Source organism: Protopterus annectens, chromosome 8.part1 (assembly GCF_019279795.1).
Source record: "Protopterus annectens isolate FY-2018-M chromosome 8.part1, PAN1.0, whole genome shotgun sequence".
NCBI classification, from domain to species: domain Eukaryota; kingdom Metazoa; phylum Chordata; order Ceratodontiformes; family Protopteridae; genus Protopterus; species Protopterus annectens.
In genome coordinates, this window is record NC_056742.1 from 339,068,196 (window position 1) to 339,093,163 (window position 24,968).

The window sequence follows — 24,968 nt, forward strand, 5'->3', positions numbered from 1 at the left end:
TTTGATTTGGTGGTAGGTTTGGCATTCCTCTTTTTCCTGGTAAAGTATGGAAATGAAACCTGTAGCCTTGGTCTATAGTTTGCAAAATCCACTTGTCTCTTGTGATGCAGTGCCAGTTTTTTGAAAATAAGGTTAGCTTTCCGCCTAAGGGTGCTGCTATCTGTTCCCTGGTAGGCGGTGCCAGAGCCAAGTCACTGTGATTGTCCTGTTGCAGTGGTAGTAGTTGTATCTGTGCCTCGCTGGTTGTTACCCTGCCACTGGCGTCCCCTGTAGGCACCACCCCTGGATTGATTTCTGCCTCTTGAACGCCTATTCCTGCCTCTGTGCTTTAGAGGAGTCTGGAAAGGACCAATTTTTGGAAGGCCAGTTCCTGCTAAACCTTGGAGGCTGAACCTGTAAGAAATCTTTCACTGTTTGTACAGATTTTGCCTTCTCTTCCATTTTCTTCAGTACCTGCTGAGCAGGAGAACCAAATAAATTGACCTTATCCATAGGAGCATCTAATAGTTTTGCTTTAACATGATCCGGCAAGACCTGTTCTTTCAACCATGCATGCCTTCTGATAACTGTGCCAGTCATGGCTTATCTAAAGGAAGCCTCCAGTGCATCATAGCCGCATTTTAAAGAATGGTTACTAACCTGCTGAATGTTATGCACCATTTCTAGAACATATTTCTTATCTAAAGAGTCATCAGAGGACAGTTTCTTAGTTAACTGATCAAGCATAAACTCCTGGTATTGGATCATATGAAACTGACAGTTCAATGCCCTAGCTGACAGAGTAGCAGAGGTGTATACTTTTTTACCCCATCTCTAAGGACCTGGACTCCCTTTCAGAGGGGAGGGGATTTTTAACAGAGGTAGATGCTACTGCTTTAGGCCCCTGGGAGATAGTCTCGGGATCTGCAAAAGGAGCCTTGTATAAATGGTGATGTGTGTCCGGGACCCTGTAGAACCTATCGGGCTTAGCAGGGGCTGGAGGTAAAGTATCAGGAGCAGTACAAGCATCATTAAATGCATCATCTACAACAGAAAGCACTGGAGGTATAGCTAAAGGCCTATGTTGTGGTAAATGCAAAAAGGTCCTAAGCCTTTTCCTTGAATCTGAGAAATCTTGTCCCTGCCATTGAAATTGTTCCCTCATGGCATGTAAGGTTTCCCCAAAGGAAAATTCCTCCGGTGGAGAGGCAGAAGGAATAGACTCCTCAGCATCAGAGTCTTCATAAGGAGAAAAAGGAGCCTCTGGATGGTCTGTATTGTCTGAATCATCAGAAGAATCATCTGAGGACACTGGCTCAGGGGGCTCTGCTCTAGGTCTTTTTTCCGGAGGTGGTTGAGAGGCCCTGTTTGGATGAGGTTGGGATCCCCTTATTAAAGAGATGAGATCCTCTGCCAGAGAAAGCATTTGGGAACTGGACCTGGGCCTGTGAGAGGGGGGCTTAACAGGCGCAGACTTAGAAGTTTTGGCTGCTTTAGCCCTGGCAAAGGCCTTTATGGACATGGCTGCAGGAGGCCTAGCAGCATCACGTGCAGGGGTTGAAACATCCAAGGGAATGGTGTCCGATAATTCCTGTGAAACCACAGCAGCAGGTAGTATTTCAGAGGCCGATTCTACCAGGTTAGAAGAGGCCTCGGTAGAAGGCATGGATTCGGCTGAAGTTAGAACCGCTTGCTCGGTTTCGTCCGAAACCGAGACACTCGCGGTTTGCTTAACCGCGGTTTCGGCCGAAACCGCGGACCGCGAGTGTCGGTCCTTTTCTTTGCGTTTCTTAGCAACTTGTGAAGTCGGAGGATCCGACGGCATAATGTATGCGAAATCAGAGCCGAAAAACTGTTCAGCAAACTCCGACCGACGTCTAAGCGTCCGTCGGTTGAAAGAAGCACAGGCTAAACAAGCTGCTACGTCGTGGTCTGGGCCTAGACAAGGTAAGCAGTAAGAGTGGAAATCTTTATGAGGTATTTGTTTTCCACAAGTTAAACAGTTATTCACTTTTTCTGACCGGCTGAGGCAAGAAAGAGTCCCCAACGGGGTACTTAGCTTTTTAGAAGTCTTCGAAGTAGTATTCGGTAGTAGTAATCTCTGGATCTGACCGACCGGCACTTGCGAACAGCTTCTGCTTCGGGCGCCACGCGGCAAGAAAGACTGAGGAAAATGGCGTCGGCTGATGCCTTTATACCCGAAAAGCTGCAGCTATGACGTCGGGTGAAGTGCGACACCAGCCGAGGCCAGACCCAGACTTTGGAATCCGGCCGACCGAAGGGCTGCCTGACGACAGGACAACCCATTTGTAAGGACTGCAGATGCATCCTTGAAGGACATCTATGCAGAGTCTTTGGTACAAAAGCCTAGCAAATATAACAGGACGTATGGTCGTGGGAAGCACCTAGACAAAATAAACCCTCCTTTTGACTACCTTTATGGGGAATTTGGCTCCTGCACTGACATTTACCCTGTCTGGATGACATGAACCCCACAAGCAACAAAGGAAAAAAAGATGAGAACAAAACCCTAACAGGGCACTTACCTAAAAATGACTTTGTGAACTAGCAAATGAAGCGAGAGTTCAAAGATGGTGCTCAGACTGGCAGCAAAGAAGTTTTGAGGATGGTACGTCTGGACGTCACCTTTATGCCTTACACTTTATGTGGGGAGCATACATGTGACATATGGTGTACCCTTAGTAACGTAAAGGCTTTGGCATACTGTCCGGACATCAGGCCACCCTTGGCAGGGGATCCCTATTGTAAGGAATACTGCAACACTGAAATGGAAGGACATCATAATGGCAAGACTGAATGCAAACAGGGTAAGATTAAAATATCTAATAAGAGTGCATAGATGATAAAAAAAAAAAAAGACAAAATGCAAGCTAAGATATACATAAAATACAGTGTAATGAAACACAATACATAAACTCCTATATGCATGTAAAATATTTGCATATAATATGACACATTAAGAGGCTCAGAAAAGTACATTAAATGTATTGCATTATTTATGATACATTATGCTAAGTTACCTAATAAGACCTGTGATGCCTGTACTTGTTTTTATGTAGGGAAAACTACACAGAAATTAAGAGAATTTTGCATCACATGTATGAGATCAGGGATTTGAAAATGAACAATGCCTTGGCAAAACACATTAGTGAAAATTCAGGACAAATTTTGATTGAGTTTTACAACATTTGAGTAAGACTTTTAGGGGTGAGGGGATGTGAATAACAAAGTTGAACTGGCCAAGTTAAATTGCATACTAAGGCTACAGGCAGACAGATATCCAGGCATTAACAGCAGTGTTTGTTTGAAACTTGCCCTCAAGGGTCGTAAATCGAAACACTCACTTTATTGGTTGAAATGTGACTAAAGATGTGTTTTATAAGGCTGATGGTTATTTTTTTATGTATGGATCTGAAGAATCAGAATACGAGAAAGCCCTTATCCTTGTTTTCTTAAAGTACTTAAATTTATGCCTATAGCTGCGGTAGCCTTGCTCTTTTTTCTGTTTGCTTTTTTGCTATTCTATCAGCACATGGTTTATTTTGCTGACGGGCCTGCTATTTGGTTGTGATATCAAGTCATTGCTGGTCAGAAGCATTACATGGCTGAAGGCACTTTTATAGAATTGGACTACAACCCTCCTGTTACAAATAGGTCTCAGAAATGGAAGAAATTGACTCGCCTACCATCCAATTTGCTGTTAGAAGTTACAGCAGAGAAAGAGAATGAAGTCCCTGAGAATGCATTGGACTATAATAATACCTTTCTTATGAAAATTAGAGACTTGGACCGAGACCTTTATAAACTGAAGATACTACATTGGCAATGCCTCCACCTGGATGCTTGCATACATTTCAGGGTCATTCATAGAGGTATGAGGGTTTTGTGTATGCCCGCATATGGTGACAAACATCCACAGCTTTTGACTAAATGGCAGCAACTCAACTTTGATTAGAGCTTTAAGAACATGAACTTAAGGCTCGAGTACTTTAAGCCTATTGAAGACTATCTTGTATTTAAGGTTGAGAAGTCCTTGGAAGATTTGCTGCTGAGATATAAAGGTGAGAAATACACGTCTTGATACTGTGTTCAACAATATTATGGCATATGAATTGAAGCATCAACAAATTAAGCAAAAAAAAATTGCAAGATCTTTATGACTTTCAACATGGGCATATTTTTTGTGTGGCCGAGACAAGAGATACGTAACAAGGGAGTGAGTGACACGCCCCCTACTGATATGGTTTCTTGCTTACAGAACAATGACAATTTTGCAAGGTGATATACAAGAGAAAAATAAGCAGGGTAGTGTCACGAATCATGAAGGGATTGATGCATGCCCTGAAGTATTAACTCCACCGCCTAATTAAGGTTTTAGTTATGAGCATGCAGGAGCAAAACCTATGAACTCTGTGTTGTATGGGTTCTTTTCCTCTCCCATTCAAGATTAAAGTGATGTCTACAGCATGCTCTATCAGAAGACGACATCTAAAGAGGAAGTACTCTCCTCAGCGCTTTACAGAAAGCAGGAAAATATACAGAGAATTTACTGCATGATGAACACTATGGGCAGCAATGTCAGGATACATGGATTAAGCAATACGAGTGGTTATACTATACAGGTAAATGATTTGGTTTGAATATGAACTGGACAGACATGAATATGAAAGTCCTGAATAAGGGCTTATCCTATATACCGGCTGCTTCGGCTAATATCAGTGAGGTCTTACTAGACTTGTGATTTTTTGCCCGCAATATTGCCTTGAAATTAATGTTTGGTTACTAAGCTTGAAAAGGATGTTTCCCTTAAAAAACAAGAGTACTTTCAATCCTCAATTGCAACAGCATATTGAGACCTTTGTCCGTGTGTACACAAATGACATTAATAAAAGATTGCATGGCCCACATAAGAGGGATTGCTACAACTTGAATTTACAAAAAAAGCTTTGTCGTCTTTAAGCAATAATAGGTCGATGTGTGTCAGGCCTGCAGGTAAAGGTGGAACTGTTGTGTTTATGAATTCAAAAGACTTTTAATTCCATGCAATGTTTATTAGATGAAGTGGATACGTATATTAAGATTGACAGATTGGTTGTTAATAGAATAGTTAAATATGTGCATGAGACGTTATATGACCTGATGACCAGGGTTACTGATGAACAGCTGTATTGCTTTTTAATGTTGAACATCCTATTTTATCAGTTATTAAAGGCTCACTTAAAATTCAGAAGGATGCCATGAATCCTTCCATGCGGCCTTATTATAGCAGGATGGATCACAGAACCTGTGTGTTTGTGGAAGATAGATTAAAAGGGTTCTATCCAAGATTCCTACTATCATGAGAGATAGTAAACAATTTCTTGGTGACCTATTTGATTTCATGGAGAATGTTCATGGAACTAACGCATGGCTCTTGGTGACATTAGATGTTAAGAATTTATTTACCACCATACCAAACGATTTTGGCACAAGAACCATCAGAGAGATGTCCATATAATCAGGATAACATTTCACTTATTTGTCTTGTATACTTTTGGAGCTGATTTTAGAAAACAATGTTATCACTTTTCAGAATGACATCTATCTACAGAAAAGGGGTGTCACTATGGGCACCCCATGTGCTAATTCCTATGCTAACTTGGTTATGCATTTCTGGGAAGTTAATTCTGTTTTTAACAATGAGTATTATGCACATGTAAAATTTTATAGACATTTTGTAACTATGCTTTTCTTTTGTGGGAAGAGGATGAAGAGTTTTTAAAGCAATTTATATGTTATTTAGAAACTACTACAGATTTTTTTAAGATTTACCATGACTGTATCTAATACTGAGATTAGTTTCCTGGATGTCTGTCTGAAGGGTCATTAGGTATTTTGAACACTGAATTAAATAGGAAGTCATGCTGGAGGAATAACCTGCTCGCTCAAGTGAGTCTGCGTCACCATCACATTTTTCCTAACATTTAAGAGTCAGTTTACGCTCATTTCTAGACTGTGCATGAGGGAAGATGATTACGTGGACCAGATGAAGTCATTAACTATCAGTTCCTAGATAGAGGTTATAGTAAGAGGCTAGTTTACAATATTAGAGAGGAGGTAGAAAGTAATAGGGCGAATATAGCAAAACCATACCACTCGGGTAGAAAAAAGGATGCTGCTATGGCGGAATTAAGGCTCAATCTAGCTTGGGATTTGTTACCAAATATACCAACAATGTGACACACAAATGACATTGTACGTAAAAACTGGTCAATTTTAACAATTGACCCTAAAACTGCTGCTTATTATAGGCGATGTGCCTAGACTTAGTTATAAGGGATGTCATAATTTGAAGGAACTACTTTAAGAGGCATGGCAGACAGGCTAGTGAAAGTGTGACAGTAGGCACCTATCCATGTCGCAGGTGAAAAGCCTGTGTCATTATCTCAAAGCAACAGACTTTTGAACATCCAAGTTAACTTTGTTTTTAAACCCAGAATTTATGTATATTGTTATACATTGAATGAGGTTTTATTTGGCGACCTGTGATGCCTGTACTTGTTTTTATGTAGGGAAAACTATACAGAAATTGAGAGAATTTTGCATCACAAGTAAGAGATTAGGAATATGAAAATGAACAATGCCTTGGCAAAACACATTAGTGAAAATTCAGGACATAACTTTTCATTCAGTTTTATAACATTTGAGTGAGAATTTTAGGGGGGAGGATGTGAATAACAAAGTTGAACAGGCTGAGTTAAAATGGATACTAAGCCTACAAGCAGACAGATATCCAGACCTTAACAGCAGTGTTATTTTGAAACCCGCCCTCAAGGGGCATAAATTGAAACACTGACTTTATTGGTTGAAATGTGACTAAAGATGTGTTTTATAAGTGTGAGGGCAGCACCAAGGATCAAATTGTGGAAACTGAAAAATGGTAATTGTGAGGTGATGTTCAGGGAAGAGTTAAGATAGGCACTGGGTGGCAGTGAAGAGTTACCGTATTAGCTGGGTAACTACAGCAGAGCTAGTAAGAGAGATGGCTAGAAAGGTGCTTGGTGTGACATCTGGAAAGAGGAAGGAGGACAAGGAGACTTGGTGGTGGAATGAAGTAGTACAGGAGAGTATAGAGAGAGAGGTTGGTGAAGAAGAAGTGGGATTGTCAGAGAGATGAAGAAAGTAACCAAAGTCACCTCCTCTCCACGACCAAAGAATAGACCACAAGAAAAAACACCTCCGCAAGCATGTACCATGAAGGGTCTCCTCCAGTAAACTCTAAGTATTTCTCGTACCACAAAAATGCTGTATCACGAATAAGAAATAAATTGATTTATTAAAACACCAAACGATAAAACAATCCCACTGTGCTTGTTTTATCGTTTGGTGTTTTAATAAATCAATTTATTTCTTATTCGTGATACAGCATTTTTGTGGTACGAGAAATACTTAGAGTTTACTGGAGGAGACCCTTCATGGTACATGCTTGTAGATGAAGAAAGTAGACAAGAGTATAAGGAGATGAGGTGCATGGCAAAGAGAGAGGTGGCGAAGGCTAAGGATAAGGCGTATGACGAGTTGTATAAAAGGTTGGACACCAAGGAGGGAGAAAAGGACCTGTACTGATTGGCTAGACAGAGGGACCGAGCTAGTAAAGATGTGCAGCAAGTAAGGGTGACAAAGGATAATGAGGGAAACGTACTCACAAGCGAGGAGTGTGTGTTGAGCAGATGGAAAGAGTACTTTGAGGGGCTGATGAATGAAGAGAATGAGAGGGAGAGAAGGTTGGATGATGTGCGAATTGTGAATCATGAAGTGCAGTGGATTAGTAAGGAGGAAGTAAGGATAGCTATGAAGAGGATGAAGAATGGAAAGGCTGTTGGTCCAGATGACATACCTGTGGAAGCATGGGGGTTTTTAGGTGAAATGTCAGTCGAGTTTTTAACTAGATTGTTTAATGAAATCTTGGAAGGCGAGAGGATGCCTGAGGAAAGTAGAAAAAGTGTTTTGGTACCGATTTTTAAGAATAAGGGTGATCTGCAGAGATGTAGTAACTACAGAGGGATTAAACTGATCAGTCACAGCATGAAGTTATGGGAAAGAGTAGTGGAAGCTAGGTTAAAAAGGGAGGTGATTAGTGATCAGCAGTATGGTTTCATGCCAGGAAAGAGCACTACAGATGCAATGTTTGCTTTGAGAGTGTTGATGGAGAAGTACAGAGAAGGTCAGAAGGAGTTGCATTGTGTCTTTGTGGATTTAGAGAAAGCATACGACAGGGTGCCTAGAGAGAAGTTGTGGTATTGTATGAGGAAGTTGGGAGTGTCAGAGAAGTATGTAAGAGTTGCACAGGACATGTACGAGGGTAGTGTGACTGCGGTGAGGTCTGCAGTGGGAGTGATGGATGCGTTTAAGGTGGAGGTGGGATTACATCAAAGATCAGCTCTGAGCCCTTTCTTATTTGCAATGGTGGTTGACAGACGAGATCAGACAGGAGTCTCCGTGGACTATGATGTTTGCAGATGACATTGTGATTTGTAGTGAGAGTAGGGAACAGGTGGAGGAGACCCTGGAGAGGTGGAGATATACTCTAGTGAGAAGAGGAATGAAGGTCAGCAGGATTAAGACAGAATACATGTGTGTGAATGAGAGGGAAGATAGAGGAATGTTGAGGATGCGGGGAGTAGAGGTGGCGAAGGTGGATGAATTTAAGTACTTGGGATCAACAGTTCAGAGTAATGGTGAGTGTGGAAGAGAGTACAGGCAGGATGGAGTGGGTGGAGAAGAGTGTCAGGAGTGATTTGTGACAGACAAGTACCAGTAAGAGTGAAAGGGGAGGTCTACAAGAGTGTAGAGAGACCAGCTATGTTATATGGGTTGGAGACAGTGGCACTGACAAAAAGGCAGGAGTCAGAGCTTGACGTGGCAGAGTTGAAGATGTTAAGATTTGCACTGGGTGTGACGAGGATGGACAGGATTAGGAATAAGTAAATTAGAGGGTCAGCCCAGGTTGGAAGGCTTGGAGACAAAGCCAGAGGCAAGATTACACTGGTTTGGAAATGTGCTGAGGAGGGATGCAGAGTATATTGGGAAAAAGATGCCAAGGATGAAGCTGCCAGGTAACAGGAAAAGAGGAAGGCCCAAAATAAGGTTTATGGATGTGGTGAGAGAGGACATGCAGGTGGTTGGTGTAACAGAGCAGGATGCAGAGGACAGGAAGAAATGGAAACAGTTATCTGCTGTGGAGTCCCCTGACGGGAGCAGCCGAAAGAAGAATAATATCTTTGTTTTTTTATGTCTGGATCTGAGGAAGAGATTATGTGAAAGTGCTTATCCTTGTTTTATTGAAGTACTTAATTTATGGATATAGCTGTGGTAGCCTTGCTGTTTTTTTCTTTCTGTTTCAGGAAAGAACACAAAGAGGTGAGAGTTTGGCTTAAAGTAAACTCGAATACTACTTTAAGGATAAAAGAGGCATTAGTTCTAAAGTCACTATCTCTGTAGAAAATGAGAGAAGGATGACCGACCATAAGAGCTTGGAACGCAAATACTCTTCTTATGGAGTAACCAGTAAAACTATTTTCCATGTTAAGAACATCAAGTCAGCCAAAAGAGCTGGTTCAAATGGAGCAAGAGTTAAGCATTTTTAACATAAAATGAAGATCCCAAGGAGGAGCGACTGGATTTCTCGGAGGTCTCTAATGCAATAACCCTTTCAAAAACATTTCGACACAAATGCCTTGACAGAGGGGGATCTATGGGCAAACATGCCGAAATGGCCAACAAATGAACCTTGATAAACGAGCAAGTAAAAGCAGCTCTCAATGCAGACTAAAAAACAAACTAGAGCCAAACTACATCCCTGGCTATTTCACACTTCTGTGAGGAGATTTGTAGGCACACAAAACTAAAAAAAAAAGCCAACAACTTGAGAAATGACTAATTTTACTACAAAATTAAAAAATGCTCAAAAACAGTAGTGATCACTGTATAAAGCAAGTACAGGTGCAGTAAATCAAAAAAAACTTCTCATCTTGGATGGCTCTGGATACAGATGCACTGTAAAAGCATTGCAGAGTTCTCTAAGTGAGTGAACAGCTTTGCTAACTTGCTTTATTTATAGCAGAGAAAAACATTTGTAAAATGACTCCTATGGCATATCTAGCCAACAAACCAGACTGTGATACTCCTACAGTACTTCCCAACTCAGAGCCGGGGTAAATACCTTCTGCCACAAGAAGGACAATCTTGAATTTCTTAATGTAAAACATTATCCACCACCTTAGAACCTTTTTTAGGAAATGCCAAAAAGACAAAAATACCACTATAAGAAAAATGTCTACAACCAACCTTAAGGTGTTACTGCTCACTGCTTGGAGTCTCAACAAAAAACTCAACACCCTTCAAGCCCTCCTCACTCTGGAGGATGTAGACATCTGTGCTGTGACCAAGACTTGGTTTAAAGTCACAGAAAGCACTCCAGAAGTGCAAGGCTACAGTGCCTTCCACACTTTTAGACCAACAACTACACAGGCTGGGGCCAAAGGTGGAGGTGGCTCGATCTATGTTAACAGCATACATAACTCCAGGTCAGTTAAACAAGATGATACCATGGAACTCATCCACATGCAAGTCACCAAAGATAAGGTCCCTCACCATATCATGGCAGGTACAAGTCACCATCTATGCCCCCTAGAATCTCACTACTCTTACCTATACCTAGTAGAAGCATTAACCATCCAAACAAACACCCTATTCATGGGCTACTAACTACTCCTCCATAGATTGGGAAACAAACTGCCTCAAACTCACAGGCACAATGCTTCTTGAACTTCATTAACCCAAGCACCATTGAACACATACTGCACACTTCAACTAGAGGATCAAACATACTGGATCTGCTGCTCACCAACATGGTACAGCACTGACACCCCACCATGTCTTGTCCGCATTAGTGAGATCGGATCACAAAGCTGTCTCATTTGAAATAAAATAAATCCAGCTAAACCAGTAACAGTTAAACTGTTCAATGGCAAACTAAATCATTTTAAGTGAGTTTGTGAAAATTCAAGGCTCCCCCCCATCCCACAGTTACCTATGCAGAATTATTCAGAGACCCTATAGAAACATCTATTGACTGCACAGAGGCTGCTACACCCAACAAAAATAAACCCCAAACAAAAACTAAAAACAAACCCTACTGGTGGAATCCTCAGCTAGACAGGGTCTACAATAAAAGAAAACTCATGGCCAAAATCAGGAAGAGGACGTCCCTTAAAGATAAGTGCCACTTTATACAACTCCACAAGAAACTAACATGTCTAAGTCCAACAAGGCCAACTACGAGGTCATGACTGCCTCGCAGGCTATGAACAACCAGAAGGTCTTCTTCAGCTGTGTGTGGAACCTCAGAGGTAACACACAGCACTGTGCTGATCTAGCAGTGAATGGTACCACCTTCACTGATAAAGGTGACATAGCAAATCGACTAGCTGATAAATTCGGTTCATACTTTACCCCCCAGCTCCACCAGATGTAATCCCCTCTAACACACTTTCTACAAGTATCAAAAAGGACTAAGTGCTGCCAAGCACTTGTTAAAGCCAAGAACACAATCATCTCCACAGGTCAAGCAACATCCCTGGCTGCCTCCTGAACATTCTAAAACATGACCTCTTAGGACCACTTAAGGCACTCTAACTACAGCCTTGCAACAAGCTACATTCCAAATGTATGGAAACTGCAACAGTTGTTCCCCTCCACAAGGGTGGACCATCAACAAACCCATCAGTCTAACAAGCCTAATATGCAAAGTCATGGAACAAATTATCATGGAAATGATAAACAGGGATATTGACAACAGACACTGGACTCATCCCAATTTGGCTTTAAAGGGAAGGTCATGCCTACTTAAACAGGCAGACTTCTTTGAGCTGGTCAGCAAGTCAACAGATGAGGGTAAAACACTGCATACTGCTTGACCTGGCTAAGACATTTGAAACAATGCTCCACTTCGGTATTGTTAACAAGATGCCTGAGCTAGGTGTAAATCCTTATGTAATGAAATGGATTGCCAGCTGGCACACAGACAGGACAAAAGTCAGGATCGGTGAGACTACCGCCACCAAGAGACTGGTGACCAGCAAAGTACCACAGGACTCTGTGCTGGGCATGCTCCTGTTTGGCATCTACTCATCTGAAGTCACGGCTAATGTTCAAGGCCTCTGGCTCACCAAGTTTGAAGATTACTTTAAATTGGGAGCTATTATGGCTGATGAATGAGAGAAAGAGAAGGTTGGATGATGTGGGGATAGTGAATCAGGAAGTGCAACGCATTAGCAAGGAGGAAGTAAGGATAGCTATGAAGAGGATGAAGAATGGAAAGGCTGTTGGTCCAGATGACACCTGTGGACGCTTGGGAGGTGTTTAGCAGAAATGGCAGTGGAATTTTTAACCAGATTGTTTTAATGAAATCTTGGAAATTGAGAGGATGCCTGAGGAGTAGAGAAAAAGTGTTTTGGTACCGGTTTTTAAGAATAAGGGTGATGTACAGAGCTGTATTAACTACAGAGGGATAAAATTGATCAGTCACAGCATGAAATTATGGGAAAGATCAGTAGAAGCTAGGTTAAGAAGGGAGGTAATAATTAGTGATCAGCAGTATGGTTTCATGCCAGGAAAGAACACAACAGATGCAATGTTTTCTCTGAGTGTGTTGATGCAGAAGTACAGAGAAGGTCAGAAGGAGTTGCATTGCGTTTTTGTGGACTTAGAGAAAGCATATAACAGGGTGCCTACAGAGGAGTTGTGGTACTGTATGAGGAAGTCGGTAGTGGCAGAGAAGTATGTAAGAGTGGTACAGGATATGTACAAGGGTAGTGTGACAATGGTGAGATCTGCAGTGGGAGTGACAGATGCGTTTAAGGTGGAATTACATCAAGGATTAGCTCTGAGCACTTTCTTATTTGCAGTGATGGACAGGTTGACAGATGACATCAGACAGGAGTCCTCATGGACTATGATGTTTGCAGAAGACATTGTAATATGTAGCGAGAGTAGGTAACGGGTTGAGGAGAACCTGGAGAGGTGGAGATGTACCCTAGAGAGAAGATGAATGAAGAGTTAAAGAGGTTAAGATTTGCACTGGGTGTGACGAGGGTAGACAGGAGTAGGAATAAGCATATTAGAGGGTCAGTTCAGGTTGGACGGTTTGGAGACAAAGCCAGAGAGGCGAAATTGCATTGGTTTGGACATGTGCTAAGGAGGGATGCTGGGTATACTGGGAAGATGCCAAGGATGAAGCTGCCAGGTAAGAGTAAAAGAGGAAGGCCTAAGATAAGGTTTATGGATGTGGTGAGAGAGGACATGCAGGTGGTTGGTGTGAGTGAGCAAGATGCAAAGGACAGGAAGAAATGGAAACAGATGATCCGCTGTGGCGACCCCTAATGGGAACAGCCAAAAGAAAAAGAAGATGGAGTCTCCCTAAGACACCAACATTTTGCAAGTAGGTTTAACAAATGACTTGAGAAAGCCATGGTCTAAAACACAATGCCAAAAAATGCATTATAATCCCCTTTGGGAAACTGTCAGTCCATGTTAAGTACTCCATTAATAAAATGCCTCCAAGAGTTGACCCAGTAGTAAGGGATCTAGGAACATATATAGACAGCAATCTGGCCTTTGACCAACACGTAGCTAAGATAAGAAAATCATTCTACGTTGCCCAACTTACAGGCAAGGGTATGGCATCTAGGTCCAAGAAGTTACAGTACCCCCTACTACCCTCATCATAGGTTGGTACTGGGCTATCTGCCCGAAGGCATATATTAGCCCAGCCACGCTGTGCGGTATTCACCACCCCTTTAGTAGTTCCCTAGGCCCTTGTACTAGCAGCTAGTACCCTTGGCCCCTATATCTAGTAGTGCTGTTGGTGTGATCCCCAGTGTGAACTTTCTGTTACCCATCCACTCATCAAGGTTCCTCTTGAAGAGTGATAGTGAGGGGCTCTGTCTTATGTAGATCGGGACCCTGTTCCATAGTAAGGGAAGTCTCTGTGAAGGGAATCTATCCCTCCAGCATGTCCTATTCATTGTTGTGTTGCGGTTTATATCCCTAGAGCATGTAGATTTGGTTTTGCTAAGATGGAGCATGTTCAACAATTCTGGGTTGGACATGGCCCTGTACGTTAGACAGAGATAGCCTCTGAGAAAGCGGTTCATAGGTTCATACTAGGCTATCTGCCCTAGGGCATTTATAAGCCTAGCCAGAGTGTGTTTGGCTTTCGCCACCCATTTTAAATTAATTTTGCTATGCCCTTTTCCGAGGTTAGTCTATTGTGCCTCTGTCTAACAGTGACACAGAAGTGATACCTGGGGTAAACCTACGATCTCCCATCCACTCATCAAGATTCCTCTTGAAGAGAGTCAATGAGGGACTCTGCCTAACCCGGACTGGGATTTTATTCCAGAGTGAAGGGAGCCTCTGGGTTATGAATCTGTCCCTCCAGCATGTCCTATTTATTTCAGTGCTGAGGTTCAAGTCTCGAGCGTGAGCTCGATGGGATTTGGATTTTCTGAGGTGCAGCATGTTCATTAATTCCGGGTTGGACATGGCTTTATACATCAGGCACAGATCGCCTCTGAGCAGGCGGTATGCCACTGAGTAGAGCTGGAGTTTCTTTAACCGGGCAGCATATGGCATCTGTTTGAGCCCTTTGATCCTCTTGGTGAGGTACTTTTGGAGTCTTTCCAGTTGCTGCAGGTGTCTGGTAAGGTACATCCCAAAAGGGGCATTGTACTCAATTATGGGCCTGATGAGGGATGAGTAAAGAGGCACGATGACCTCCCCTGATCTAGATGTGAATCCCTTCATGATTAGGTGGGCTATATAAAATGTTTTTCTAACCACTTTGGCCACGTGGTTGTCAATTGAGAAATTGCTATCAACTTGGGTCCCCAATTACTACTTCTGTACTTAATGGATTACCACCTATGTGGTAATTTGTGGGCACTTTGTTTTTGCCAAAGGGGATGACTATACACTTTTTGGCGTTTAGCTTGAGGCCATGGCTCTGGCACCAGTTGCCTGTTTCTATGAGGCCCTTTTGGAGGATGCTTGTGTCGGCTGGAGAGTTGATTATGGTGCCCAGTTTGCAGTCATCTGCGAACTTGGTCAGCCACAGTCCTTCCGTGTTGGCCTGTACCTCCAAGAAATATATACCGAACAAGAGAGGTCCCAGGACTGAGCCTTGTGGGATGCCACTTGTAACTGGTTTGGAGTCTGACATGGCAACAGAGAACAGTCTTAGCTTTTTCAATCGTGCTGCATAGGGTAACTGTTTCAGGCCAGTAATCCTTTTGGTTAGGTACCTTTGTGGTCTCTCCAGCTGCTGGAGATGTCTAGCCAGGTACATTCCAATTGGTGCATTGTACTCAATACTGGGTCTGATGAGGAAACAGTAGAGGGGCACCATTACATCCTTAGATCTTCATGTGAACCCTTACGTGATCAGATGGGTCACACAGGTCACATTTATCAGATTTGTCACTGAATACAATGTTCCCTTTGTCATATATCTAAACCAGCCACTTGCAACACCCACAATGGTTTCTCACTATGACAATTCAGGGCATGAATGCCTGCCCTATGTGATAATCTAAGGGCTCTGTCTCTGCATTCAGTCTCTTACAGGCTGTTGAGAGGGGATCTTTGCCTGACTTACAGGGCTTCCTCAAACCAAGCCCTGATGAATTTGTTGCACATGCGCAAAATAAACAGCACCAAAAACAGCAGAACCAAGGATCTGAACTCTGCTCGTTTCAAACAACCTACTATAGAGAAAGATATGTGTCCCAAAGGTAGCAGCTTCTAGGATGTCCCTGGTAGGGACACCTCTGAGAAAGGCTGTAGAGGTATATGCAGCCCTGGTTGAGTGGGGTCTTATCCGCTGTGGGATAGGTTTTCCATGGTGCTTGTAGCAGAAAAAAATGCAATGGCCTATCCATTTGGAAATGGTTTGCTTTGAAATAGCCTTCCCCTCTGCCCCTGCAGCAAATGCCACCAGCAGTTGGTCAGATTTCCTTTGAGGTTTAGTCCTGTCCAAGTAGAATCTAAGTTGTCTGTGCTCATCTAAGGAGTGCAGTATCCGTTCCCCTTTGTTCTGTGGATTAGGAAAGAAGGTTGGCAAATGAATGGACTGATTAAGGGCCACAGTGGATACCACCTTGGGCATGAAGGAGGGATGGACCCTGAGGGGCACCCTGTCTGCATGAAAGATGATGAAAGGCTCCACTGCCATGAGGGCCTGCAATTCAGATACCCTTCTTGCTGAAGTGATTGCTAAAAGGAAAGCTGTTTTCCAAGAGAGGAATTTTAAATCTGCAGTGGCAGCTGGCTCGAAAGGAGGAAGGATGAGCTTTTCCAATACAAAGTTAAGGTTCCCAGGCTGGAGTTGGGGCTCTCCTGGGTGGTCGTAGATTTTTGTTCCCTCTGAGGAACTGATTAAGCAGTGGATGAGAGAAGAGGGGAGGATCTGTGTTATAATGAGCTGAAATGGCTGAGGTGTGAATTTTGATGGAGGAGAAAGACAGGCCCTTGTGAAGCATCTCAGTTAAGTATTGTAAAATCTGAGGTAAATTAGGCACTGCTGTGCTCATCCCTTGAGATTGGTTCCAGGCACAGAATCTTTTCCATTTTGCAGCATAAGATTTTCTAGTACTAGACCTCCTTGCCTCTAAAATGATATCCATCACTGGTTTACTGAGGGATGGTAAAGGAGAGATTAGGTAATTAGCCAGGCTGCTATGTTCAGTGTATGAAGCAGAGGGTGAAGAATCTGGTTCTCCTGCTGAGACAATAGGGTAGGAGTCTGAGGCAGGTGCCATGGGGCCAACAGTGACACACTGCACAAGAGGGGGTACCATTGTTGGCGTGGCCAGTCTGGTGCAATCAAAATCATCCTTGGTTTGTCTTGTTTGATCTTTAGTAGTACTTTGGAGAGCAGAGGAGGAAAGGCATAGACCGATAGGTTTTTCCAGCTGAAGGACAGAGAATCCACTTTCCAAGCTTGTTTGTAGGGAGTCCTTGTGCAAAATTTGTCCAATTGATAGTTCTGGGGAGAGGCAAACAGGTCTATCTCTGGGCTCCCCCATTTGCTTGTCAACATGTTGAAAATCCTTGGTTCCAGTTCCCACTCGTGTAGGTCCATGAGGTTTCTTCTTAGTTCGTCTGCCAGTGTATTTAGTTTTCCTGGCAGGAATTCAGCTTGTAGATGCACTTGGTAGCTCAGGGCCGTGTTCCACAATGCCATGGCTAGTCTGTAGAGAGGGTAAGAATGTGTACCCCCTGCTTGTTTATGTACCACATAACAGTGGTGTTTTCTGTCTTTACCATTAATTGTCCTGGAAGAATGTGGTCCTTGAAGGCTGTCAGAGCATTCTGTACAGCTAACATTTTTTTTTGATTGATATACAAGAGCATTTGACTTGGGTTCCATTTCCCCTGAATGCACTTCCCTGCCAGGTGAGCCCCCCCCCCACGCATAATCCAATGAGTCTGTTAGAGTTTGGGCGGCAGGGGGTGGTGTGAATGGTATTCCCTTGTTTTGGTGGCAGGCCTCTGCCCACCAAAGAAACTCTCGGCGTAGGCAAGGTATGATAGGAATCATTGCTTCTACATCCTGAGAATGTTGACACCATAGGCTTTTTAGATACCATTGTAGTTTCCTCACATGCAGTCTTGCATATGGAATTAGAAGAATGCAGAAGGCCATGAACTCCAAGGCTTGTAGTATTTGCCTTGCAGATGATAGGGTTTTTGGGGCCACTTGTTTGATGTAGGTTGTCAAATTTGTTTCTCTGGCGTGAGGAAAGCCATCTGGGAAGTTGTATTCAAGCTTGTTCCCAGGAATATGATTTGTTGACAGGGTACCAGGTGTGATTTCTTTTCATTTATGGAGTACCCCAGACAAGTTAGCACCCTTTGTACAAAGGCCATATGATTCAAAAGTATGTCCTGGCTTTCTGCCTGAATTAAACAATCGTCCAGGTATGGGTACATTTGAATATTTCTTTGAATGCAAAATGCGATGACTGGGGCTAGGGACTTTGAGAATACCCTGGGTGCAGTAGATAAGCCAAAGGGCAGTGCACAGAACTAGTTGTGATTGTAGCCTGCTTTGAAGCGTAGGTATCTTCTGCAAGATTCCCTGATTGCGATGTGCGGGTATGCTTCCTTTAAATAGAGTGTTACCATCCAGGCATCTTTTCCTAGCATAGGAAGCAACTGAAGAGTCAGCATCTTGAATTTTGGAATCACCAAAAAGGTGTTAAGTGAAATCTGTATCCTTGGGACACTATACTTAAAACCCATTTGCCCTGGGTAATGAGTTCCCAGTTTTTGGCCTGCAGACCAATCTTCCCCCCCCAAAGCAGCATTCAGTTGAAGTGGTTGGAAGTTTTAAAATTAAGTCATTGAGACAGTTTTCCATGGGGGGGGGGTCTTACTACTCCCAAATTTGGAAGTAGAAGCCCCCCACTGCTTAGTCTTGTGCTTACCCTGGGACTGAAACCTGGGATTTCTGCTGTGTCTGGGTTTGGATTGAGAAGGCCTGGAAGGAGCCGGAAAGGACCAATTCTTAGAGGGCCAATGCCTACTAAATCTTGGAGGCTAACTTGTAAGAAATCATTAACAGTTTGCATAGATTTAGCTTTATCTTCCATCTTTTTAAGAACTTCCTCAGCTTTGTTGCTAAACAGACGGTCCTGACTTAAGGGAGTATCCAACAGTTTAGCTTTAACAAGATCAGGCAAAGATTGCTCCTTAAACCAAGCATGTCTTCTGAGTACAGACCCAGTGACAGCAGCCCTACAAGAGGCCTCTAAAGAATCAAACCCACATTGCAAAGTACATTTTCCAACCTTTTCAGCAGAATGCATTAAATCCTGTAATTCCTTATTTTCAGCACAGTCAGGAATCAACATCATTTTCTGTTTAAGCAATCCAATAATATGTTGTTGATACTTTAACAAATGAAACTGACAGCTTAAGGCCCTAATGTCCAAGGTTGCAGAATTGTAAACCTTCTTACCCCATCTATCCAGCGCCCTGGAGTCTCTATCAGAAGGGGTAAGGTTTTCGGCAGTAGAAGCCTTAATGCCCTTTGGTCCCTATGAAATAGTCTCTGGATCCACAATAGGATTTTTAAAAAGGAACTTGTGAGAATGAGGAACCCTGTAATATCAGTCAGATTTTCTGGGAGCAGGAGGCAAAGAATCAGGGTCCAAACTATATTCCAAAAAGGCATCAACAATGTCTAGTACAGGAGGTATAGCTAATGGCCTATATACTGAGGCAAGAGTAAGAAATCCCTAAGCCTCTTCTTCGAATCAGGAAAATCCTGGCTTTCCCAGTAGAAATGCTCCCTTAGAGTGTGCAGGGTTTCACCAAAAGAAAAATCCTCTAGAAGGGAAGCAGAGGGAACAGAGTCCTCTGCATCAGAATCTTCATAAGGAGATAAGGGTAAATCCAGATCAGACGAATCAGAAAAATCTGAACCCTGGTCAGAAGATTCATAAACCATTTCAGTCCTAGGTTTCTTAGAAGAGGGTGGTTGGCTTCCCCTGATTAAAGTTATAAGATCTTCAGCCATTATTTGTTTTTTAGGCATAGAGGCCTGAGCATGCGGCCTGGGCGTCTGTTTTCTAGGCATGGTTTGAGGTTTAGGCCTTAAAGAAGGAGGCGTCTAATATGCAAGTCTGTAGGCCTGAATACACCCTCAGAAGCCGGTGCCTGCACAGCGGCTCCGGACCCATCCAAGGTAGAAACATCCGCAGGTTCCACAGTTGAAGCATCTCGTGGCATACCGGACTCCAAATGGGTTTCAGTAGAGGCCTGCAAATCAGAAGTAGCGGGTATCAGGGTCTGTGAAACCACCTTACTAAGTACCAGTGAACTGGCGACTGGCTTAGGAGAAGCGTCGTCGGCAGCTTTGGACCTAGGCGGTCTGTCTCTGTGTTTATCTTTGCGTTTTTTCGGAATTAGGGTAGTTGGACAGCTTACTGACATTTCTGGATAACTGAACAGAGAACCGAAATATTTAGAGGTGAAAATATACAGACAACTGATAATGCGTTGATTAAATAAGGCACAAAACCGACAGTAAGGTAAGTTGTGGTCAAGGCCTATGCAAGGAATACAGTACAAATGAAAATCTTTGTGAGGTATTTGCTTTCCACAAGAAATGCAATTATTAACTTTTACTGAGATCGGTAAGGAGCAAGAAAAAGTTTCCCCAATGGTGTACTTAGCATTAGTTGAAGACTTCGGTTCTGAAACTCGAAAACAAAATTTCAAGAGTCGGCCGACCAGCACTTGCGAACTGCTTCTCTTCGGGCACCGCACGGCAAAAAAGACTGATGTAATGGTGTCGGCTGCATGTTTTATACCCCTGACGACCTGACGTCATGGAAGAAGGGACAGCAACCGACGCAGGACCCAAGACTTTGTTAATCAGGCCGACTGAGGGCTACTGCAAGCAGGTAACCCAAATGTGATGACTGCAGCAGTGAAACACGAAGAACATCCTCAAGGTTGTACTAGAAGACAAAGAATTTAGATGGCAACTGTTTGTACAATGCCACTACCTACCCCGGTATTAATGAAAACATTTCTATTAATCCAGTTTTACATCTTAGAGCAGTTATAGTAACTGATGTTTTTTTTTTTCCAAAAACATTTTTATTTTGTTTTCATTATAAACCTATGTTAGGGTTTTTTTTTTTTTGTTTTTTTTTTAAATATTATATGAAACTGCTATTTGCACACAAGATTTTTATGTAGTTTATTATGATTGTATGTTTTTAATAGTATAATATATTCTTTTAACCATTTTTATTAAGTATATTAACAATATTGGTTAGACCTGTGTAGCCTGAGAGACACTGGCTGTTTAAACTAATATGGATTATGTATATTTTTATTTATGGTCTTTTTAAGGAAGTTTGTATGTATGATTAGTTACTGTGAAGGAGCACATCTTATTGGTTACAAGTTTGTATTAACAAGTGCTTACAATTAAGTCATTTAGATTCTGATGAAGCCCATGGGTTAGTGGGAGGAGCTCAATCGATTAAAGCTTTTTTATACATTTTTATTCTGATGGGTCTTTATGGTTCAAGTGTACATAGTACTGCCTATTAGTGTTCCTACAGTTATTTTTATTACAAGTTGCAAGTGTGTAGGAACATTTTCAGTAACTTGTTTTAAAAAGATAAGGTACTTAGAAGTGCACCACAAATAGTCTGAGATCATCAAGAAAGGCTCTGTAGCAACTCCTTTTTCTGAGTTTCACGGCAAGAAACATTATCCATAGATCTAACTGGCACTCACTTATCAGGGTAAACTTTCCTTGAACAAGGGGAGCCCACATGAACTACTGGATGTAGATCACCATGGAATAGGATAGCTTCTGTTGCAGGAAGAAAAAACCCTCAATGAGACGAAGAGTTTGACACAGTCTGAGGGCATGGTGGCTTTCTTAACAGTGACACTTATCGAGTCCACTGAAATGCACACATCCACAGGCATGCTAACAAAACTGTGATGGACATAAGACATGTTAAGATTCTCAGTCTGGACCCTCTTCTGCTCTCTCACCAGGAATGCAAAAGCACATTATTTCTTGACACAGGCAGGAAAGACCAACAATGAAGAGTCTTAGTTCTGTCCCAGTAAAGGTCACCTCTGAGCAGAGACGACCAAAGAGAACTTCTCCAACTTTACTGAGATCCTTCAGGGTCTGCAACCACAAGCACCCAAAGCTAGGTACATTACTAGGGCATTCTTAGATAAGGAATGTGGAAAGGCAGAGGAAGTACTAAAGGTGCTTCTCATGCAAGGCTTAAATCATCACAACTAGCACTCTGATATATATTCTGACTGCAGCAGGGAGACTAAAGGGTAGCACATTGTGCCAAATTGATGCTGACCCAGGCAAACAAACAACTTCATGAGTGGATTCCAAACAGTGATGTCAGAAGGTGTTAAATATACAGAAGTCACCTGTCCCTTGAGAAAAAATGTATGAGCAAAACTGTTTGCCTTTCTCTACAGATGGAACAAGATCTACTGCTTTCCTGTAGAGTTGCGTTTGAGCCTCTTGTTCTAAAAGTTCTTCAGTGATTGTATGAACCCTTAGCAGAATTTCTTCTGAGGGACACCACTGGCCTGAAGGCTTTAAAACACCTGTGACTAAAATCAACAGCCCAGAGCTCACTGGTGATGGTTTTTCAATATCAGGGCAAACTTGGAAGGACCTACATCCCAAAATCTAAATTACAAAATGCATACATGACTGCTAGACCACCACAGTAGGCTGTCCCAATACAAAATGCATATACGACTGCTAGACCACCACAGTAGGCTGTCCCAATAGCTTAGACGGCACGAAGATGGAAGGCAAAACTGCTTATTCTGTTGGGGTAGGGATATTCTTCAAGTACCAGGCTTGTAAAGAGCAACACGAAGGAAGTGCATTGCATCATGCAGACCCTCAAAGGTGGTCAACACCTGCTTCATCTTTCTGAGGTCCTCTAGCAAGTCATGGAAGGGCTAATCAATGAAAACATCCCCTCCAGAAAAGGGCATCCAAAATGGCTTGCCCCGGCGTATACTTGAGTAGGCTACACCACACCATCCTACTGCAGACGCATACTCAAACTTGCTACCTCAAAGTTTCAGACAGTCAAAATTACAGTGGACTATGTGAAAGCCCAATGCAGAGCATGCTACAAAATAATCCTCCAAAGTCTCCCTGATCCCATATCCAGGGACATTTGTCAACTTTTCCACTGTTTGGACTAAAAGCAATGACTAAAAATTGGACAGGCAAAGCAAACAGTTAAGGGACACAAATCTCAAGTTGCCAGATGAGAAGCCGATCTTCCCAGAGTTGCCTAAAACCTCAGACTACTTAGCAGGCAGTAAACCAGAAAAGATGCTCTTTGGGCTCTATACTATACAGTATACTGGACTAAACAGATCACACAAGAGTCTGCCTTGCAATGCTAAGCAAAACCATCACCCCTCTACATTAAGAGCTAACAGAAGTTATCTGCCTCCACAGTAGCAAATGGAGCAGAATCAAAGGCTGCTTATATAGTTTGCAGATATGGTATCTCAGATCATCCACAGAAAGCCATGGACATGATCCCTCACTCTTCTCATCTAGATAATGACAAACATTTCCAGGGCAAAGGACAGAACAGCAGCATGCCACTCAAGACTGGATCTCATAAGCCCAAAAGTTTCCATAAAGACTGGGTCATCTGGATGGGAACTAAAGACAGGGGAGGTCATATTATTGCCCACCTTACATACATGAAACTCAGGATCCCCTGAATCACGGCTTCCAAGGAAGTTGAGGGAGAGACATTCCTGGCCTTTGCTCCTGAAAAGAGAAAGCCCAAGCTCCCCTGATGAATGAGGAATGAGAAAGCAACAGGCAAACTTTTGTCATTTACTATGATACTTGTAATTGTGGTAGATTAGTAAAGAGCATGGCAATGGCATCAGCCTATCTTACCCCAGTGGTACACCATTTCCATAAGTGAGGAAAAGTCAAAGGTTTATAGATAAATACTAGGCTATCAATCTGCAAACTACTGCAAGCCTCATCAGTAACCGAAGGTCAGAATCAAATCCCATGCCTTGTATCTGTGAAGTAAAGACCTTATCTGTTATGCCAGCCTGACCCAGACATCTAGCACCACAGAGTGCATATATGAGCCACCCTAACAGGGTCAAATGATGCAGATTGACCCATTATAGTGTTCTTTACTGCATGATCAAGGGGGACACATATAGGGAGACGATTCCTCAGGTCTTGAATACTACTTCACTGAAGAAGTCAACACGGACACCTCAAGCTGCAATCCTTCAAGGTGACTATGGGTGCACCTGTTGCAGTGTTTGCACCAGAAAACAAAATGTGTAAGCTCAGAACTCATTATATGAAGGTGAATATGTGTCTCAAAAGGTGCCCAAGTCCACATCAAGGAAAGACCAAGGAGGAGAATGGTTTGACTGAAGGATGACCTCCAAGTTTCCTTGCCATCTCCTGTCAGTCTCTAACTTGTAATGGGTGAGGGATACTCCATCTACAGCTACATATGACAGATATCCTTCACAAGTATCACCTTCAAGAAGCAGATGCAGGACTCAATTAGATGGCTAGGTTGAACCAATGACAGTAGAGGAAATAAGTCAACCATGTTCCTTTCATAGGTAATAAAGACAACTCTGAAGGAGGTGCTGGTTTGCAATCTATTATATGAAGTCAGATCTGAATTATTTAAGTGACAGAAAGAAATGGGGCCAAAATGAGTAGCTCAGGGGCCAACTGTGCCCATTTAACCTTGCAAGCAACATCACAACATATGCTGGCCAGTGTTGTGCCCCTAAGTAAAGAGATGACAATCATTATCAATGGATTGACGTGGGATATGAGAAGAGGAAACCTGAACACTTCACTTTGCAGTAGTTCTCAGAGATCACCGCTGTGCTTCTGTGACAGTACTCTCTGGCTAAGAAGCTCATCTTAGGGCCACCAATAAGCATGCATAGTTTGGCTAGTAAAAACTTTAACAAATATATAAAATTGTTGAAAGAAACAGTTTAAATATCAGTAAAGGTTTTTAAAGAAAACATGGCAGTTACTGAAGTCATACAAGATGAAGACAGGACTATACCAAAACACTTACTTTTAACAAAAAAGGCTCCGACACCTTGATCTGACGAACCAGAAGTTTCAGCATTTTGTTTTTAAACCTGTCATAAGAATACCTCTGTAAGATGGGATGCTGGCTGCTCTTCTTTGTAATTAATTTGCACAGCTGACTTTTTATTTCCTAGATCAAAGGAGGAAGACTGGCATTAATGTTAGCACCAGATGTAAAGACAAGCAACCCTAAATTATTTTCCATCAGATTTTACAT

The 24,968-nt window shown here is 42.5% G+C and overlaps 1 protein-coding gene across 2 annotated transcripts in view; it reads right to left on the minus strand.

Moving 5' to 3' along the window:
• TERF2 (telomeric repeat binding factor 2) overlaps nucleotides 1-24,968 on the minus strand; it is a 984,850-nt gene that overhangs the window by 618,562 nt on the left and 341,320 nt on the right. For both annotated transcript variants that reach the window (XM_044081913.1, XM_044081912.1), the window contains one exon: nucleotides 24,735-24,881. In XM_044081913.1, the coding sequence (XP_043937848.1) occupies nucleotides 24,735-24,881 (147 nt within the window). The remainder of the gene's footprint in view (nucleotides 1-24,734; nucleotides 24,882-24,968) is intronic.